The sequence below is a fragment of the Brachyhypopomus gauderio genome, unplaced genomic scaffold, assembly GCF_052324685.1.
Source record: "Brachyhypopomus gauderio isolate BG-103 unplaced genomic scaffold, BGAUD_0.2 sc71, whole genome shotgun sequence".
Lineage (NCBI taxonomy): Eukaryota > Metazoa > Chordata > Actinopteri > Gymnotiformes > Hypopomidae > Brachyhypopomus > Brachyhypopomus gauderio.
Genome location: NW_027506892.1, coordinates 1,593,295 through 1,608,135, shown reverse-complemented (window position 1 = coordinate 1,608,135; position 14,841 = coordinate 1,593,295). Strand labels below are relative to the sequence as shown.

Here is a 14,841-nt window from a genome sequence, read left to right as displayed (position 1 = left end):
AAGGACCTCTGTCTTTGTAAACCCTGTGTACAAAGCTTAATATTTTAAGATAATTATTATTAAGATAATAAGATAATATTATTAGTGGTGTCAATTCCAGGTTCAGAGATGAAAAGTCCTCACCAGGATTTTGCTCAAGCTTGCTAGATTTTCTAATTAGCAATCCAGGTAAAATTAGTGGAATCAACACAATCCAGGAAGCCTGAGCAAAATCCTGGTGAGGACTTTTCATCTCTGAACCTGGAATTGACACCACTAAATATGATCTATTTACATAACAAACTTTATAGAGGAATTTTACTTCTTCTTTGAATTAGCTAACTTTATTGCTGCCAAAGCAACAACTACTTATCTTAACAGGAATTCTTGTCTTAACAGTATTTTTATAGATCAGGGCATCCATTCTCTGGGTAAAACATAAGCAAGGACATCATGTATGACTTCCACAGGAATTCCACATATATTCACACATTTCGATTCTTTTCTGGAGATGGTCTTCATTCACTCTTCAAATGAGTTTATGTCTTAATTGCTCATTAGTAGGGAGATGGAGTTTTAGCAGACCCTGTGAAAAGTTGTATTGGAAATAGGAGTCTGTATTAGAGTCTGTAGGTTTATAAGAGCTATAAAGAGATGGCATCTCTATACTAACTACAGACAAAACACGTCACCGCTAGGAACTTTTATTTTGACACGTAATAAAGTGTCAGTCCTCGCTTAAAGTGGCCGTGTTCACGCCGTCGCGTACGCTGGTCGTGGCGCGCTTCACGCTCCTCTAGAGGGACCTGCATGTCGAAGCTGTGAAGCTGTGGTGGACCTACTGGCCTTGATGGTGAGGATGGACCATGAAGGAACCATGAAGGAACCGTGATCTCGGAGTGAGCACAACTTTACTCCATAAATACACCCGTGACTATCGACCACAGGCTGCTTCCTGTAGGACGAGCCGATGTAGCCGCCAGTGTAGCCGGCTAGGCTAACAGACATGGACGTGTGATAGCTCACAGCTCATGATGGTGTTAATGTACTAAAACCTCTAAAACCTCTTACCCATATATATTACTTACTGTATAGCTATATATATATATATATATATATATATATATATATATATATATATATATATATGGAAGAGGTTGGATGTATATATATATATGTATGTATATATATATATATATATAATATTTTCCTGTATTGTATTTGCAAGATCAGAAGAGCTACACTAGACTAAACCCTTAATTGTAGTGCTGCAGTGCAGTGGTATATTTACCTGGCCAGGGAGTCTGTTATCAACTTCATACGTCATTTCAGGTTTAGTGCAAAACATACTCGTGTGATGATTAATTTAAAGGAGTTTAAGAGACCCGGTGTTGCTGGTCAAGTCTGTGTTCTCTGAGTGACCACCCTGTGTTGTCTTATTTACAGGTGTGTCTAACTGCATCATTTGTCTTCGTTGTTGTTCTCGTCATCTAAGGTCCAAGAAGCCGGCCATCAAGTGAGAAACACTAATTTGGTGTCTGGACTTGTTTTTAAAGGCTGAGCTTTTATTTAGTTATGTTTTTGAGTTTTGAAGTAGGTGGTACATAGCATGACATTTGCTCAAAGAAAATTCCTGATGACTGTAAGTGTGTGTAAGGCTCCAGTAAGACTGTAGGAGCCAGTCCGGGGTGAAGTTGAGCCTTTTAACCAAGCGTCTATCTACAGTTTAAAAACCTCCCGTGAAGATGTTCTCAGCTCTGAAGAAGCTGGTTGGCTCTGAGCCAGTTCCCCAGCTAAGGGAGAAGAACATTCCTGCAGGTCTCCAGTCCATGAACCAGAGCCTGCAGAGACGCTTCGCCAAAGGGGTACAGTACAACAGTGAGTCGCTCCGCTTGGCACGCGCACGGGACACGCACGGGACACGCACGGGACACGCACGGGACACGCACGGGACACGCACGGGACACGCACGGGACACGCACGGGACACGCACGGGACACGCACGGGACACGCACGGGCGCAGACACACACGGGACACGCACGGGACGCGCACGGGACGCGCACGGGACGCGCACGGGACGCGCACGGGCGCAGACACACACGGGACACGCACGGGACGCGCACGGAACACGCACGGGACGCGCACGGGACACGCACGGGACACGCACGGGACGCGCACGGGACGCGCACGGGACGCGCACGGGACGCGCACGGGACGCGCACGGGCGCAGACACACACGGGACACACACGGGACACGCACGGGACACGCACGGGACACGCACGGGACACGCACGGGACACGCACGGGACGCGCACGGGACACGCACGGGCGCAGACACACACAGGACGCGCACGGGCATGAGGCTGACATGATCACCTATAATAGCAAACGAGCACACCCACCATCTCTGTTTTGTAAAATATGTATAAAATGGTTTTCCCAGCACACACTAGCAGCCAGTGGCTACAGTGAAAAGGATCATCCACTTCCACACACTAGTTTAGCCTCAGATGTAGATTAACCTGTGGCCATCGAGGGAAAATTAACAGAAACTCGGGCTCAGTTTCACGGAAATGTTATTACTGCTACTCATGTTTCAGTGGTCTGGGTTTCCCCAAGTACATCCAAACAAACGCCACACACAATCAAATTACACTCTGTGAGTACAACGCAAGCAGAGCTGGTATACATGACACACTTACTGGCACACTGGGGTTCCACATACTCCCCACACAGTGTTCAGACAACCGCCACCATCTTCCCTGGTGCACCCAATGTAACCAAACACTGCACCTTCCAGCAAGGACACAGCGAGTGTGTGTGTGGTGGTGGTTAAGCCCCGCGGGGTGTGGGTTGTGTGTTTGTAGTGAAGATCGTGATCCGTGGCGACCGCAACACGGGGAAGAGCACGCTGTGGCAGCGTCTCCAGGGCGGACGTTTCCAGGAGGACTACATACCCACCCAGGAGATCCAGGTCACCAGCATCCACTGGAACTACAAGAGTAAGATGGTGTCTCTGAGCACCTCCCGCACACACTAGGGCTTCATGCTTGGGTTTGGATCTCTCCTGCACTCGCTCTTTCTCTTTATCACAAAAGAAATGCTTGTGTGTGTGTGTGTGTGAGACCCTTGACATGTGTGATGTACGGTTATGTCAGACTCATGTAATTTTTAGAGATGAACTTGAGGTCAATCGACAAGCGTAATCGATCTGTTTCAGACTTGAATCTGCTGTATGTCAAATGCTGTTTGTTTCTGTGTTTCCTTTTGAACACTTGTGTAACCTCTCAAGGCTGTAGGTGCACAGCGAGGTAAATAAACACTTTATAGGTGGAGGTTTGTTTCCTTGGCCAGCCTCTTTCACCCAAATACTTCAGTAGCTTTTAAATAGCTCGTCTTTGTGGTTCCACTTGTAAAGTCAAAGTCATGCTCTTGTGGGTCTTTACACATGAAGACAGCATTTTCTATATTTAGTTGCAACGCAGCCTTTGTGTTGATATACAGTTTAGCCACCTCTAAATCATGTGACGTGGCCTTCAGTAATCCTGTAAGGTTTCTAAGACTTACCTACCTTCTTTAAATAAGACGTTCCTATTATTTGCATTGATCCTAATACTTAAGGAAGGCGTTGGTTTGCCAACGTCTCCACCCTCAGGGCAAGGCCCAGATACAGTCCAGTCTGCGTGTTCACGTTACGACAGCGTTAATCTTCCTTTAAGTGGTGTAACCAAACCTCATTTTTGCTGTTTGAAAACAGCAGTTATTAAAGAGCGTATGAGGGAAGATGGTGTTTTTGTTGTTCTTCGACTTTGAAAGGGGGATTCTCACTCCTTTACCGTTTCCACAGCTACGGACGACGTGGTGAAGGTGGAGGTTTGGGATGTGGTGGATAAAGGTGAGTCTCGCACCACCCGCGTCACTTTGACCTGCGTTTAAACCACAGGATGGTTTGGGGATTTACAGTAGATTGGGTCTAGTAGACCCAAGTAGTGGTGGTACTGAATTAGTTCTTTTAGTGACTAGTTCAGTATTTTCAGAATATTTTTGGTCTTATTCAGTATTTAGTATTTTATTAACGTGTGTAGTGTATGTTTTGCCCGTCGTCTGACCACAGTAACGGTGGATGAGTGTGTGAGCGATAGTCTCTCTGCTGCATGCGGTCATACAACTCCACCCATTTAAATGCATGAAGAAAGCATGGATGTGCTTCAACACACACACACGGACTGTCTGCCCTCCCCTGTCTCTCTCTCCCTCACACACACACACACACACACACACACACCTCGTGTACTAATGTTGTTTCTCTTGCTCCCACTGTGCGGCCAGGCCAAAAAATCCCTCTTCCTGAAGGTATAGGTGAGAAATTCTACTCCGTAGAGTGTAGACATTAGGTTGTGGTTGGCCCCATGTGTCATGTGGGTGAGTGTGTGTGTGTGGGTGTGTGTGTGTGCCTTTGTGCTGTGTGTTATCCGAGTGCAAACATATCTGCTGCTCCCCAGTGTCTGCAGCGTGGTGCACAGCCAGTGGTCCGAGTCTTGGTCATTTGTGCCTGACAGCTGTCCTAACATCTCACTGCAAGTCTCTGGCAGTGCACATATTAATCTGACTAACGTTACACACTGTCCAGTCTGCAGCTCGCAGTGAATGACCAGTTGAATGTGATCGGTGAGCCCTTCTCGTGATTGGTCCAGCACGGCTGGGTTCCACACGCTGCCCCCCCGCTGTGGTCTCTATCGTGTGAAACCGGCACATTCTGCATGCCACCGTCACGGACCTCATTCATCGTTTTACCGTGGAATGCAGCACATGACTGCTGGCGTTGTCCTGCGCTCCCGTCTGACGCTTTTCTCCGTCTGCGCTGCTGACTTCTGTTTGTGTTCCCTCTCCAGGCAAAGGCAAAAAGCGGAGCGAAGCCCTTAAGCTGGAGAACGAACCCCAAGAGGTGAAGCTGCCCCCCTTAAACCTGCCCCCTCCCCCGCGGGCCAGGGCTGCTTTATTCAGGCTCAGTGTCTTTGGGTGGTGGTGACGGAGGTTTGGGGTTTTGCAGGCGGAGAACGAGTTGGCCTTGGACGCCGAGTTTTTGGACGTGTACAAGAACTGCAACGGTGTCATCATGATGTTCGACATCACAAAGCAGTGGTGCGTCGCGGCCCCGCACAAACACACACGTCTTCGAGGAGCCACTGCGGAGGGACCTGGGGAATAACGGCTTGTTTTTACGGACAGGACCTACAACTACGTTCTGCGGGAGCTGCCCAGGGTGCCGACCCACATGCCCGTGTGTGTGCTGGGTAACCACAGAGACATGGGCGAACACCGGGTCATCCTGCCCGACGACATCAGAGACTTCATCACCGGCCTCAACAGGTTTGGCCTCAGTGCTCATATTCAAGAGTTTGGTAACGTCACCAGGAACCGTCCTCCAGAAAGGCCCATGAATTCTCCACATCTTGACATTTCCTCTTTCTCCAACAGGCCGCCCGGCTCTTCCTACATACACTACGCCGAGTCCTCCATGAAGAATGGCTTCGGCTTGAAATATTTGCACCGATTTTTCAACATTCCTTTCCTGCAGCTTCAGGTGAGCGCCAGACTTTAGGAGTGACGGGTTAATAACCGCGAGGACGCGTTATGTTCACGCAGGAGCGTCTGCTTCCTGACCCACTCAGACCGGCTCTGTGAAACTGAGATGCTGGTGTATAGACAGATCGGCGTAGACAGGGTTCACTGTCCTGTCTAGGGTTTCATGAAGGTATGGCTGTGTGAACACTCTCGAATGTCCAACAGCAATTAGATCGGGGGTGTTGGACTTCGCTCGTGGGGGCCGCACGGAGTTTAAAAGTTCCTCAAGTTTTGGTTCATCAGCTAATTACGAAGGTCCTCCGTGTCTGTGCAGACCCCCGTGACCCGGTCTGATACCGCAGAATCGCATCACACACCTAGACCCTCTCTAGTTCAGCCAGAGACACTATAGTCCACTCCACAGGTTCTTCTGTGTTCCTGGTCCTGGGCTGGTGGGCTGTGCTGGTTTTGATGTGTTGTGTTGTACAGAGGGAAACCCTGTTACGTCAGCTGGAGACCAACCAGTTGGACATCGATGCCACTCTGGAGGAGCTGACGGTTCAGCAGGAGACCGAGGACCAGAACTACGAGATGTAAGCATCCCCCCCCCCCCCCCCCCCACTAAGCTCATTATCAGGGCTGTAATGGCCTGAGTCAGGTGGGTTAAAGCTGGGTGCTGTTGTGAAGTCACTGGGCCGCAGAGCCTCTGCTCCTTGAAGGGTCTGGACATTAGCAAACGGGTCGGGCAGAACACTGGCGACCCGGGAGCTGCAGAAGAGTCTGAGCTGAAGCGTTCTGCTGACAACACACGCGTGGCGCTATCAGAGGGGCAGTAATTACGCAGCGCGGAGGCAGACGGGCAATCGGGGCAGTTCTCGCCGGAGCAGAGGGGTTTAATTTATTATGAGCTGATGATCGCAGTGTCACCACATTGTCTGTGCTCAGTACCGGAGACTCTGAGCTCCCTCCTTTCAGAGGCGCTTTATAATCCGAGTTTGCGATTATTGCGTTTATTGATTGTAGCGCGGTGCTTATTAAACGCGTGTCGGCGGTTCACGGACTTGTTCACGATGACTCTGCAGATTCCTGGAGATGATGGAGTCCCGCGCGAAGGGTTACGGCTCGCCCAGCGCCGCGGCTAACGGCCAGAGCCCGTCCTCTGGGTCGCAGTCCCCCGTGGCCGTGGCGGGCGGCAGCTCCTCGGGCAACTCGAGCCCCGGGACGCCCCAGCAGCCGGCCGGTGTCCTCACGCACATCGCTCCCTCCCCGTCCTCCTCTCCCTCCCCCCCCTCCACCGCCCCTCCCACAGGGCCAGCTGCCCCTCCCACCCGACGCACGCTCCCCAGAGAGGCCCGCCCCCTGCCCGCCCCCCGTCTCCGCCCCCGTCTCCGCCCCCGTGCCGGCCCCGTCTCCGGCTTCGATGCCTCAGAAGAGAAGCTTCATCTCCAGGCTGTTTGGGTCGAGCTCTGTCCCAGAACACCCGGCCACCGCCCCGGGTGAGTAAGGAGTCGCCCCCGGGCGTGCGTGTGTGTGTGTGTGTGTGTGTGTGTGTGTGTGTGTGTGTGTGTGTGTGTGTGTTAATTATGGCTTTGTGATTTTTGGTACCTTTTTGATTTAGTAGTTCATGTCTGATCGTGTGTCAGAGTGAGATGTTGTGTGGAATTGTTTCCTGCTAGTGCTGGTTTTGGGAAACACATCACTGTATACTTCAAGAGTCATTTATACACACACACACACACACCACACACTTTGAGAGTCTGTCCTTTGGCCTAGATGCTCTAAATCTTTGATGAATGAGAAGGATTTGCACTCGTGAACATCATGAGGTTTTTGCAGCTGCATATCACAAGACCCCGACCCACTGAGCCTCGGTGGAAACACACACATCCTCTCCACACACCGTGGGCGGGGCTGTGGTGGGTGTAGTAGTGGTGATGGGGGCATGTGGTGATTTAGATTTTTTTGCAGGCTGTCTCAAATAATGGAGTTCACTGTAGCTTTACAGGACATGAAACGCACTATATCAAGTGAAGATGAGCACAGTATTGATCTATTTACTGCACAGTGACGTCACCTTGTACTAGAGTCTCTACTAGAAACTAGAAGCAATATAAAAGACGTCCTGGTATGTGGTCAGTCCTCTCTGGAGGATGTTGTAGGCAGTATGGTCATCTGTAAGGGGTCTGAAGTGTGTCCACAAATGTGTCCTGTGTGTCTGACGCCGTTGGCTAAGGAGACGGTTGAGCTGTAGAAACTGAATTGGTTACAGAACTCACACTGATCTTCACGCTGGGGGGGGGGGGTTTACAGAATCTGTTCTGTGTCTGTGATGAGGGCACTAAGAATTTTGGAGGCAACGCTGAGATATTTGTAGGCTGCCAACTCCTGATATCAGCTACGGCTGGGATTGAGTGTTTATTTGACACTGCTGTTTTGACCATGGAATTCGATATCTGTTTGTGTTCAGTGTTTCCAGCAGCCTAACATGACTACATATCTGTCCAGTTTGTAAGCATAATTACACAGAGAACATCATATATGTAATAGAATCAAACATTTTACTACTAATTCATTACAAGACTCATTACCAGAGTCACAAAGATACTGCCATCATGGATAAGCGTAATTAGTCAGTAGAAATAGTTGGTGCTTATGTGGAGAAAAAAAAACTACTTAATGACTTTTTTAGAAGTTAGAAAAGCCATTTGTTGCGAGCCAAGTATTTATTATTATACCACTACAACATCCACATGAGCTTTAATAGACGCTCAGAAACATCTATCCCAGCATCCCCAGACAAGCAGCAGTTGTGAGCCGTGAGTTACTGGCACACACTACGTTTGTGAAGGGAATGTCAACCGCTGATCCGATTGGCTGTTGCAGTCGCCCATATGTAGATTAATTTGTGTTTATTATTCTCTCTCTGTAGAGGTGGAGGGCGTGGCTCCAGAATCGTCACGCGCGGTCCCGAGTGTGGACGACTTCCACCCCGACGGGGGTCTGGACAAGGGCTTCCTAGAGGACAGCGTGTCCTCCGGTACCAAGACCAGCATGGCCACTCAGCTACAGGACAGTGAAAGGTGGGACACAGTGATCTGAACCGGCCCGTCAGGACTTCACAGGCACTTTGAAAACCTGCTTGTTTTGTTTCTTTAAAGCAGATCATGGTTGTCCATTTGTTCATTTTTGTGTTCGTGTGTGTGTGTTCGTGTGTGTGTGTTCGTGTGTGTGTGTTCGTGTGTGTGTGTGTGTGTTCCAGTGATGGTGAAGGGAGGGGGGGGAACCCGATGGTTGCTGGTTACCAAGACGACGTGGACCCAGACGATGTTGATCAGAGCAGGCTGGAGACCAGAGCGCCTGTCGCCAGTAAACATCTGGACATAACGTTGTCCAGCGACGAGGGTGAAGACGTGGCCCCGCCCCCCATGTCTCAGGACACACCTCTGGAGCTTGTGCCTAGCAACAACCTGTAAGCTCGGTGCTGGAATGGACCTTTTTTCTGTCCTGGTGTTTCTGGCGTTGTCGGTTGTAACTGGATCGTCATCTTAAGTCACTTCTAGACTTTTAAACTTTTTTTTCAGATATTGTATAGATCTAAAATGAAGTTCGGTGATGGAGTATCTGTCTACTTTACTACAGTGCTTATTCATAGTATAGGAAGCTATATTTCAAGAGGGTATGAAACTTAAAAGCAATGAAAGAAACAGTTTTTGTAAAGAATGTTTTTTAACGGTCTTTTAATGCTTGCTCCACAGGGCTGATCTGAGTTCGTTAACAATAGCGGGGACGCCCAGGTTCCTGGAAGCCACGCCTTCCCTCCAGCCGCAGGTGATTGACAGCAGGCGTGGGGGGGCGTCTGACCTCACGCTGCCCCCCGGCGGGGCGGGGCGAGGCGGGGCGGCCCAGCAGGGCAGCCGGAGAGCGGGGGCGGGTCAGGGTGAGTCCTCCGACACGGAGCCCGAGGTGGCCGTGGCCCAGCAGATGCTGTCCTTCATCATGGACGACCCGGATTTCGAGAGCGACGAGGAGCGTGTGCAGAAGGTGACGAAGGTACGGTGGCCCGGAGGGGCACTGCTGGTTTAATTCGGCGCAGCTCATTGGGTCTGGTAGCTTGTTCTGGGATTTGAGTGAATTCTTCCCCTCCGTGTTCTCTTCCCGAAGGACGTCTTCCCTGCCAGGGCCGAACTCTCCGACCTTTCGGATGACGAGCTCCTCCCCACTAAGTCCACGGACGCCCTGATGACGTCTACGCGCTCCTTCAAGGTCACGGACGAAGGCGACCTCTTCGGCCTGGGCTTCGAGGAGAAGACGGTCAAGAGCAAGGAGAGCAGTGAGGAGCCAGACGGCAAGTACACAGTGCACCTCTCTGGGCCCCGCCCCCCCACTCTGGGCCCCGCCCCCCCACTCTGGGCCCCGCCCCCCCACTCTGGGCCCGCCCCCCCTCTGCCCCCCCCCTCTGGGCCCCGCCCCCCCACTCTGCCTTTCGACAAGCAGCATCTAATCTAGGGTAAATTTTAGCCTCGGGTCGTGAGCTGGAAAGTGAACAAGCTCCGTGTCTTTGCAGAAAAAGAAACCAGACATGGAACAAAGGACAAGAAGAAGAAGAAGAAGAAGAGTAAAGAGGTAAATAAAGAGATCACAGCGCCACCTGTGGTGGGAGGACCTACAACACACAATCACACTACTGTTTGTCTAACACGTGTACAATGGTTTTACTGTTTAAGGCTCCGTCTCCTTTGCAAATGGGTCGTGTGCTTCTGTGGCAGGAGGTTGTAGTGTCTGTGTTGTATTATCATGTGACACTGCGGGGTGAGGGAAATGTCATTTTATTGATGCCAGAAATCGAGGAATTCTGTACGTGGTACCGATCAGTAGTTGGTTTGTTGTTTTATGTCCTACTCAGTGCAGTTGTAGCAGTGTGTTGGTAAAGGTTGGTGTTTATGGCACCTGTGACGTGTCGGTCTAGCGCTCTAGTGAGTGAAGGTGTTTTAATCTTCATCGCCTCTCCTCCAGGACGAAGAGAAGACCGGCAAGAAGAAACACAAACACAAGAAAAAGGAGCGTGAGGAAGTGAGCGGAGCCGGCGAGGAGAAGGAGAAGGAGAAGAGGAAGAGGAAGACCAGGAGCAAGAAGCCGGGTGAGCTGGACGACCTGGAGGCCTTCCTGGCCGGGGGGGCGGCCCCTGTCCCCAGGGAGGAGGGAGACTACGAGGAGCTTTAAAGGGCCGCGACGCGCCACACGAGAAGGTGGTCAAACGCGCGTCCTTGACTCCGCCCCCGTGACTCCGCCCCCGTGACTCCGCCCCCGCCTGCAGACGGAGGCGTTTGTGGTAGCGTGGCGTGGGGACCCTGGGAAGAACACGGAGAGAACGTCATCGTTAAAACACGCAGGAAACATCAGTTCACTTCACTTTTCCACCACAGGGGGGCAGAAGCGATCTTTCCCAGCACTCGAACTGCAATAAGCGAAGAAGATGCTGCTGACAACTACGACTCTTGCATGTACGACTTCCTGAAACTGACTGGCCACCTGCCTGCTGGATTTTCTACCTTATGCCCCCCCTGTAATTTTTGTTTTGCTTTCATCATATTTGCATAGTCACTCCCAAAACACACAGACAGAATTTTCTTCTTTGCTCTAAAGTTCATTGATTTATAAACTGTCCTTGTGCAAAGAGCTTGTTTCTTTAAACCTTGGTGCATGACTCCAGGTGATTTTGAGCACATTTTATTTCGGTGTGTTGTGCAGGTAAATGTGTTGTAAATGATTCTCTCTGTGTAAACATATGGTTCCTCGAGTGACTCATTTTGGGATGTAAGGGGTTAATACGTCCCGCAGGTTGTAAATTAGGTCTTGTAAATTAAGTTGTATTTCTTGTTCAGGTTCTTTTGTTCTGAGCCGAGTTACATCATGGCGTGTGTTTCTCTGCTGCTTGCTCATGAATATTCATATAGATTAGTAAATCCAGGAGCTCCACAGTAGTTCAGGTTAGTAACAAAACAAGCAAAGAACCGGAATTACTGAATGACATCAAATCTTTAAAGCTCTTAAGTTTCTTGAGGGCGATGTGATGCATCACGCCCACCCCCAAGGTCACTCTCTCTCTCACACACACACACACACACGTTCTGCTGTATCTCCTGCCATCCACGCAGGTCGTGAAGAACTTTTAACACGCAGCTGTGATGGAACGTGTTCCTGTAGGAGATGAAGTCTTAGGTCAACTCTGTGCTCACAAAGCCCTTTCAGCTGCTCTCTATATTAGCACGGTGTCTGTTTTCATCTGTTTCACTTAGACGGTTCGAGTCACTGCAGTTTTCTGATTTCATCAGTAGTATTACTATTATTCCTGTAATCTAGGTATTTTATTTACCTTTCACTTCAACCCAAACATTAAGTGCAATGAGCTTGTCTCGTTATCTGTAAATTAAAAAAATGCTTTTTAAATATTACTTTTAAACGTTCACTGGCCACTTTTAGGTTGTGTAGTGAGTGTGACTGCAAAAGAAGAAACTGTGTTGCTCCATATATGTGTTGTGATGAGTAGCGTTTGGCCCAGATTTAGAGTTTTGAGTTACAGCGGCTACAGAAAACGACTCTCCCTTGTAAATGACTGATGCTTTCGCACCTTTCACAGCAGAAGCTCTTTTGTCTTTCCACAACACACTCCTCAACAACCATAAACTGTGTGAGAAATATATATATATATATATAAATATAGCAAAGATTTTCCTCCAGTATGTGTCTTGGTTTTATTTATTATCCAGTATGGCTTATGTAATAAACTATTGAAAGTATTAAAGCTGGATTTGCTATTCAAAGTCTAAATGTAGAACAGATGCGGTGTGAAGATCAAGTCCAAACCGCAGTCACGCTCGTGCGCCACTATACTTATACCTACATATACCGTTGTGTATGCAATACAATATTTTCTCCACTAGATGGAGTAAAGTAACTTTTAACAGGCTTATCTCACTGGCTAATCTTTGAGCAAATGTTTATACCCTTTAAACATGTATCTAAAAAAATACAAATAGATACAGTAATTATTGTTGTGCCTTATTGGCACATTTTACCCAGACAAATAAACTTATTTTTAGCACCAGACAGTGAAAATGAGAATGACTGTTAGAAGGACTATAAGGTCTACGCTGATGTCCCGTCTGCATCTCGCGGTCTGTCTTCAGTCTTCCACACTTTCATAGGCCGTCACTCTAAAACATGCATTGGTATTAGATGGAGCATTTTTAAACCAAACTGAAATGATTAGGTAATAAATTTGAAAGAAGCTTGAATCGTCAGTTTGTGAGTGTTGACAGAAACACCTGAATGCACCTCCATCAGGAGCTCATCTGTTCCTTCCTGCCTTTCCCTACAGAGGAAGGAGAATGATCGTGTTAGTGTCTGGTGTGCGTAGAGGATCTGTGAGGAGGAGGAACACACGAACACCACCGAGCACCGGTAACCGAGGACTCACTGTTGGAGTAAAGCGAGGTCACGGCCACCACACACAGCAGTAGGGAGAAGATCACCCAGCGAAGAACGTTCCACACCAGAGCTGCTGGAGCTGCAAGGGAGGAGAACATTCATCATCTACTGGAGCTTCATTTCGGCTGAATGCTCAGTCTGTCTAACGGGCTCCGGGGCTTAATTACCCACGCATGTAAATCAGCGTTTAAAAAAAAAGCTTCGCGATGCATAAATTTGTAGAAAATCACAGAGGAGCACGAACGGCTCTTGGACTCACTGTAGAGTTGGACCTCGGACAGCTTCACGATGGTGTTGGTGCCGTTCCTGAGACCGCACCAGTACACGCCGCCGCCCTCCGACAGCTGGGTCACGGTGATGATGAAGGCCTTGCCGTCGTCCGTCACCTGCAGTCTGCCGTCGTCCAGGTTGCCGTTCTGGGCCTGGAAGGCGAAGCCCATACAGCAGTCGTGGTTGTCGGGGTCTCTCTTGCACCACACCCTGTGAAGGTCCTTATCTTCAGACCTGTACGGGCAGGTCAACACCTGCTGGTACTGAGCTCCACACAAGCCTGTGGACAAGCGTGAAGGGTCATTGAGTTATGTGAAGGCTTCTTACGAATGTTCATCTATGAATATAAAAATTCATTATTACTGCACATAAAGACATTTGAGCAAATTAGCTTTTTTTATTCATGAATAGGCCTGTTTCTTATGTAGTTCACTCGCTTGATTAGTTGTTAAATTTAGTTGTGCATGAATTACGAAGCTAACAGAAATGCTAAGAGATCAAGACAAAAACCTGAAATTTCTTGGTGACTATTTTTGTCTCAGATTTTTTGTCAAAGATTCATGAGCTGTGATGTAACATTACTCAATTTCTTTTGCTGCTAATTTTTTTGTTGTGATAATATTAAGAATTGTTTTTGTTCTTTGTTAGGCCATATGATAAATCTTTTCCTTTATAATGTAAGGAAATGTTACTGGAAACAAGAAATAGTGTAAATGATGACACATTGTATCGAATGACACTGTGATGTGATTTAGTTTTTATGCTTTTTCTTTATTTTAATGTTTGTTTTGATAAAGGCCTGAGGTGGTCAGTGTTAAATTTTTTAATGCATTATAGTTTAACATAATCCTGTATACAAATTGATGCCATACAAAGTCCAAAAACCATTTTTACATTAACATTTAAGACATTTAGTAGACACTTTTATCCAGAACAACTTACACCACACTACACGTAGCTTGAATACTGTCACTTTGTATAATTATATATCAAACCAAACCTTTTAAAATGTTGATATTTCCTGTGCTCAATGTTAGGAGAAGTGTATAAAAGCATGTTATAATTGTATTCATCTTTATTTTTATGAAGACTATATAAAAACATTTTATTGGTTGCAACATGAAGTTTGAATTTGACCATCATAATGTGCTAGATTTTCTAAAGCATACATTTCCGCAGAGCTGCATGTCTATCTATCTATCTATGTGTATATTTCAGTTCTTACCTGTGGAAATTAACAGCAAAGTTGATGTTAACAGGAACATTGTGCTTAGCATGGAGAAGCAGAATGAACTAAATGTGCAACTGTTCTTATTTATAGAAATGGTCAAGAACTACTAGGAAGTTAAGATAACAGGAAGTCACCAACCACAGAATTCAAGTCTGCTCTAGTTTTCTCCCATCTGTGAAGGCCATACTGGTACTGGTACTGTTATTGTTAACATCAGAAATCATGCACTGTGAACATTTTTGTTTCCTTGTTAAATGTTTCAATAGTGGTTTTAATTAAGTATTTGTTTATATTTTTATTATTTTAT

At 47.8% G+C, this 14,841-nt stretch overlaps 2 protein-coding genes across 3 annotated transcripts; one reads left to right on the top strand and one right to left on the bottom strand.

Annotated features, from left to right (window-relative positions):
- Positions 1-292: 292 nt before the first annotated feature.
- Positions 293-11,327, top strand: rabl6b (RAB, member RAS oncogene family-like 6b). Its single transcript, XM_076989861.1, is given in 19 exon segments — positions 293-878; positions 1,426-1,495; positions 1,705-1,857; positions 2,848-2,982; positions 3,828-3,875; positions 4,310-4,339; positions 4,873-4,925; positions 5,031-5,122; positions 5,210-5,350; positions 5,459-5,564; positions 6,035-6,138; positions 6,628-6,823; positions 6,825-7,041; positions 8,475-8,625; positions 8,805-9,014; positions 9,301-9,595; positions 9,707-9,890; positions 10,110-10,168; positions 10,559-11,327. Coding segments are annotated over 17 exon segments (2,361 nt in total). The 5' UTR covers positions 293-878; positions 1,426-1,495; positions 1,705-1,724; the 3' UTR covers positions 10,766-11,327.
- LOC143491127 (uncharacterized) lies at positions 10,969-14,673 on the bottom strand. 2 transcript variants are annotated; one of them, XM_076989864.1, is made up of 5 exons: positions 14,529-14,673; positions 13,293-13,583; positions 13,023-13,112; positions 12,871-12,917; positions 10,969-12,759 (listed from the first exon to the last, which is right to left on the bottom strand). In XM_076989864.1, exons 1-4 carry the CDS (start codon positions 14,578-14,580, stop codon positions 12,886-12,888), a joined length of 465 nt encoding a protein of 154 aa, XP_076845979.1. In that variant the 5' UTR covers positions 14,581-14,673; the 3' UTR covers positions 10,969-12,759; positions 12,871-12,885. The 2 variants fall into 2 exon arrangements, with proteins under 2 accessions (XP_076845979.1, XP_076845980.1); XM_076989865.1 differs by having other exon boundaries at positions 12,881-12,917.
- Positions 14,674-14,841: the final 168 nt, after the last annotated feature.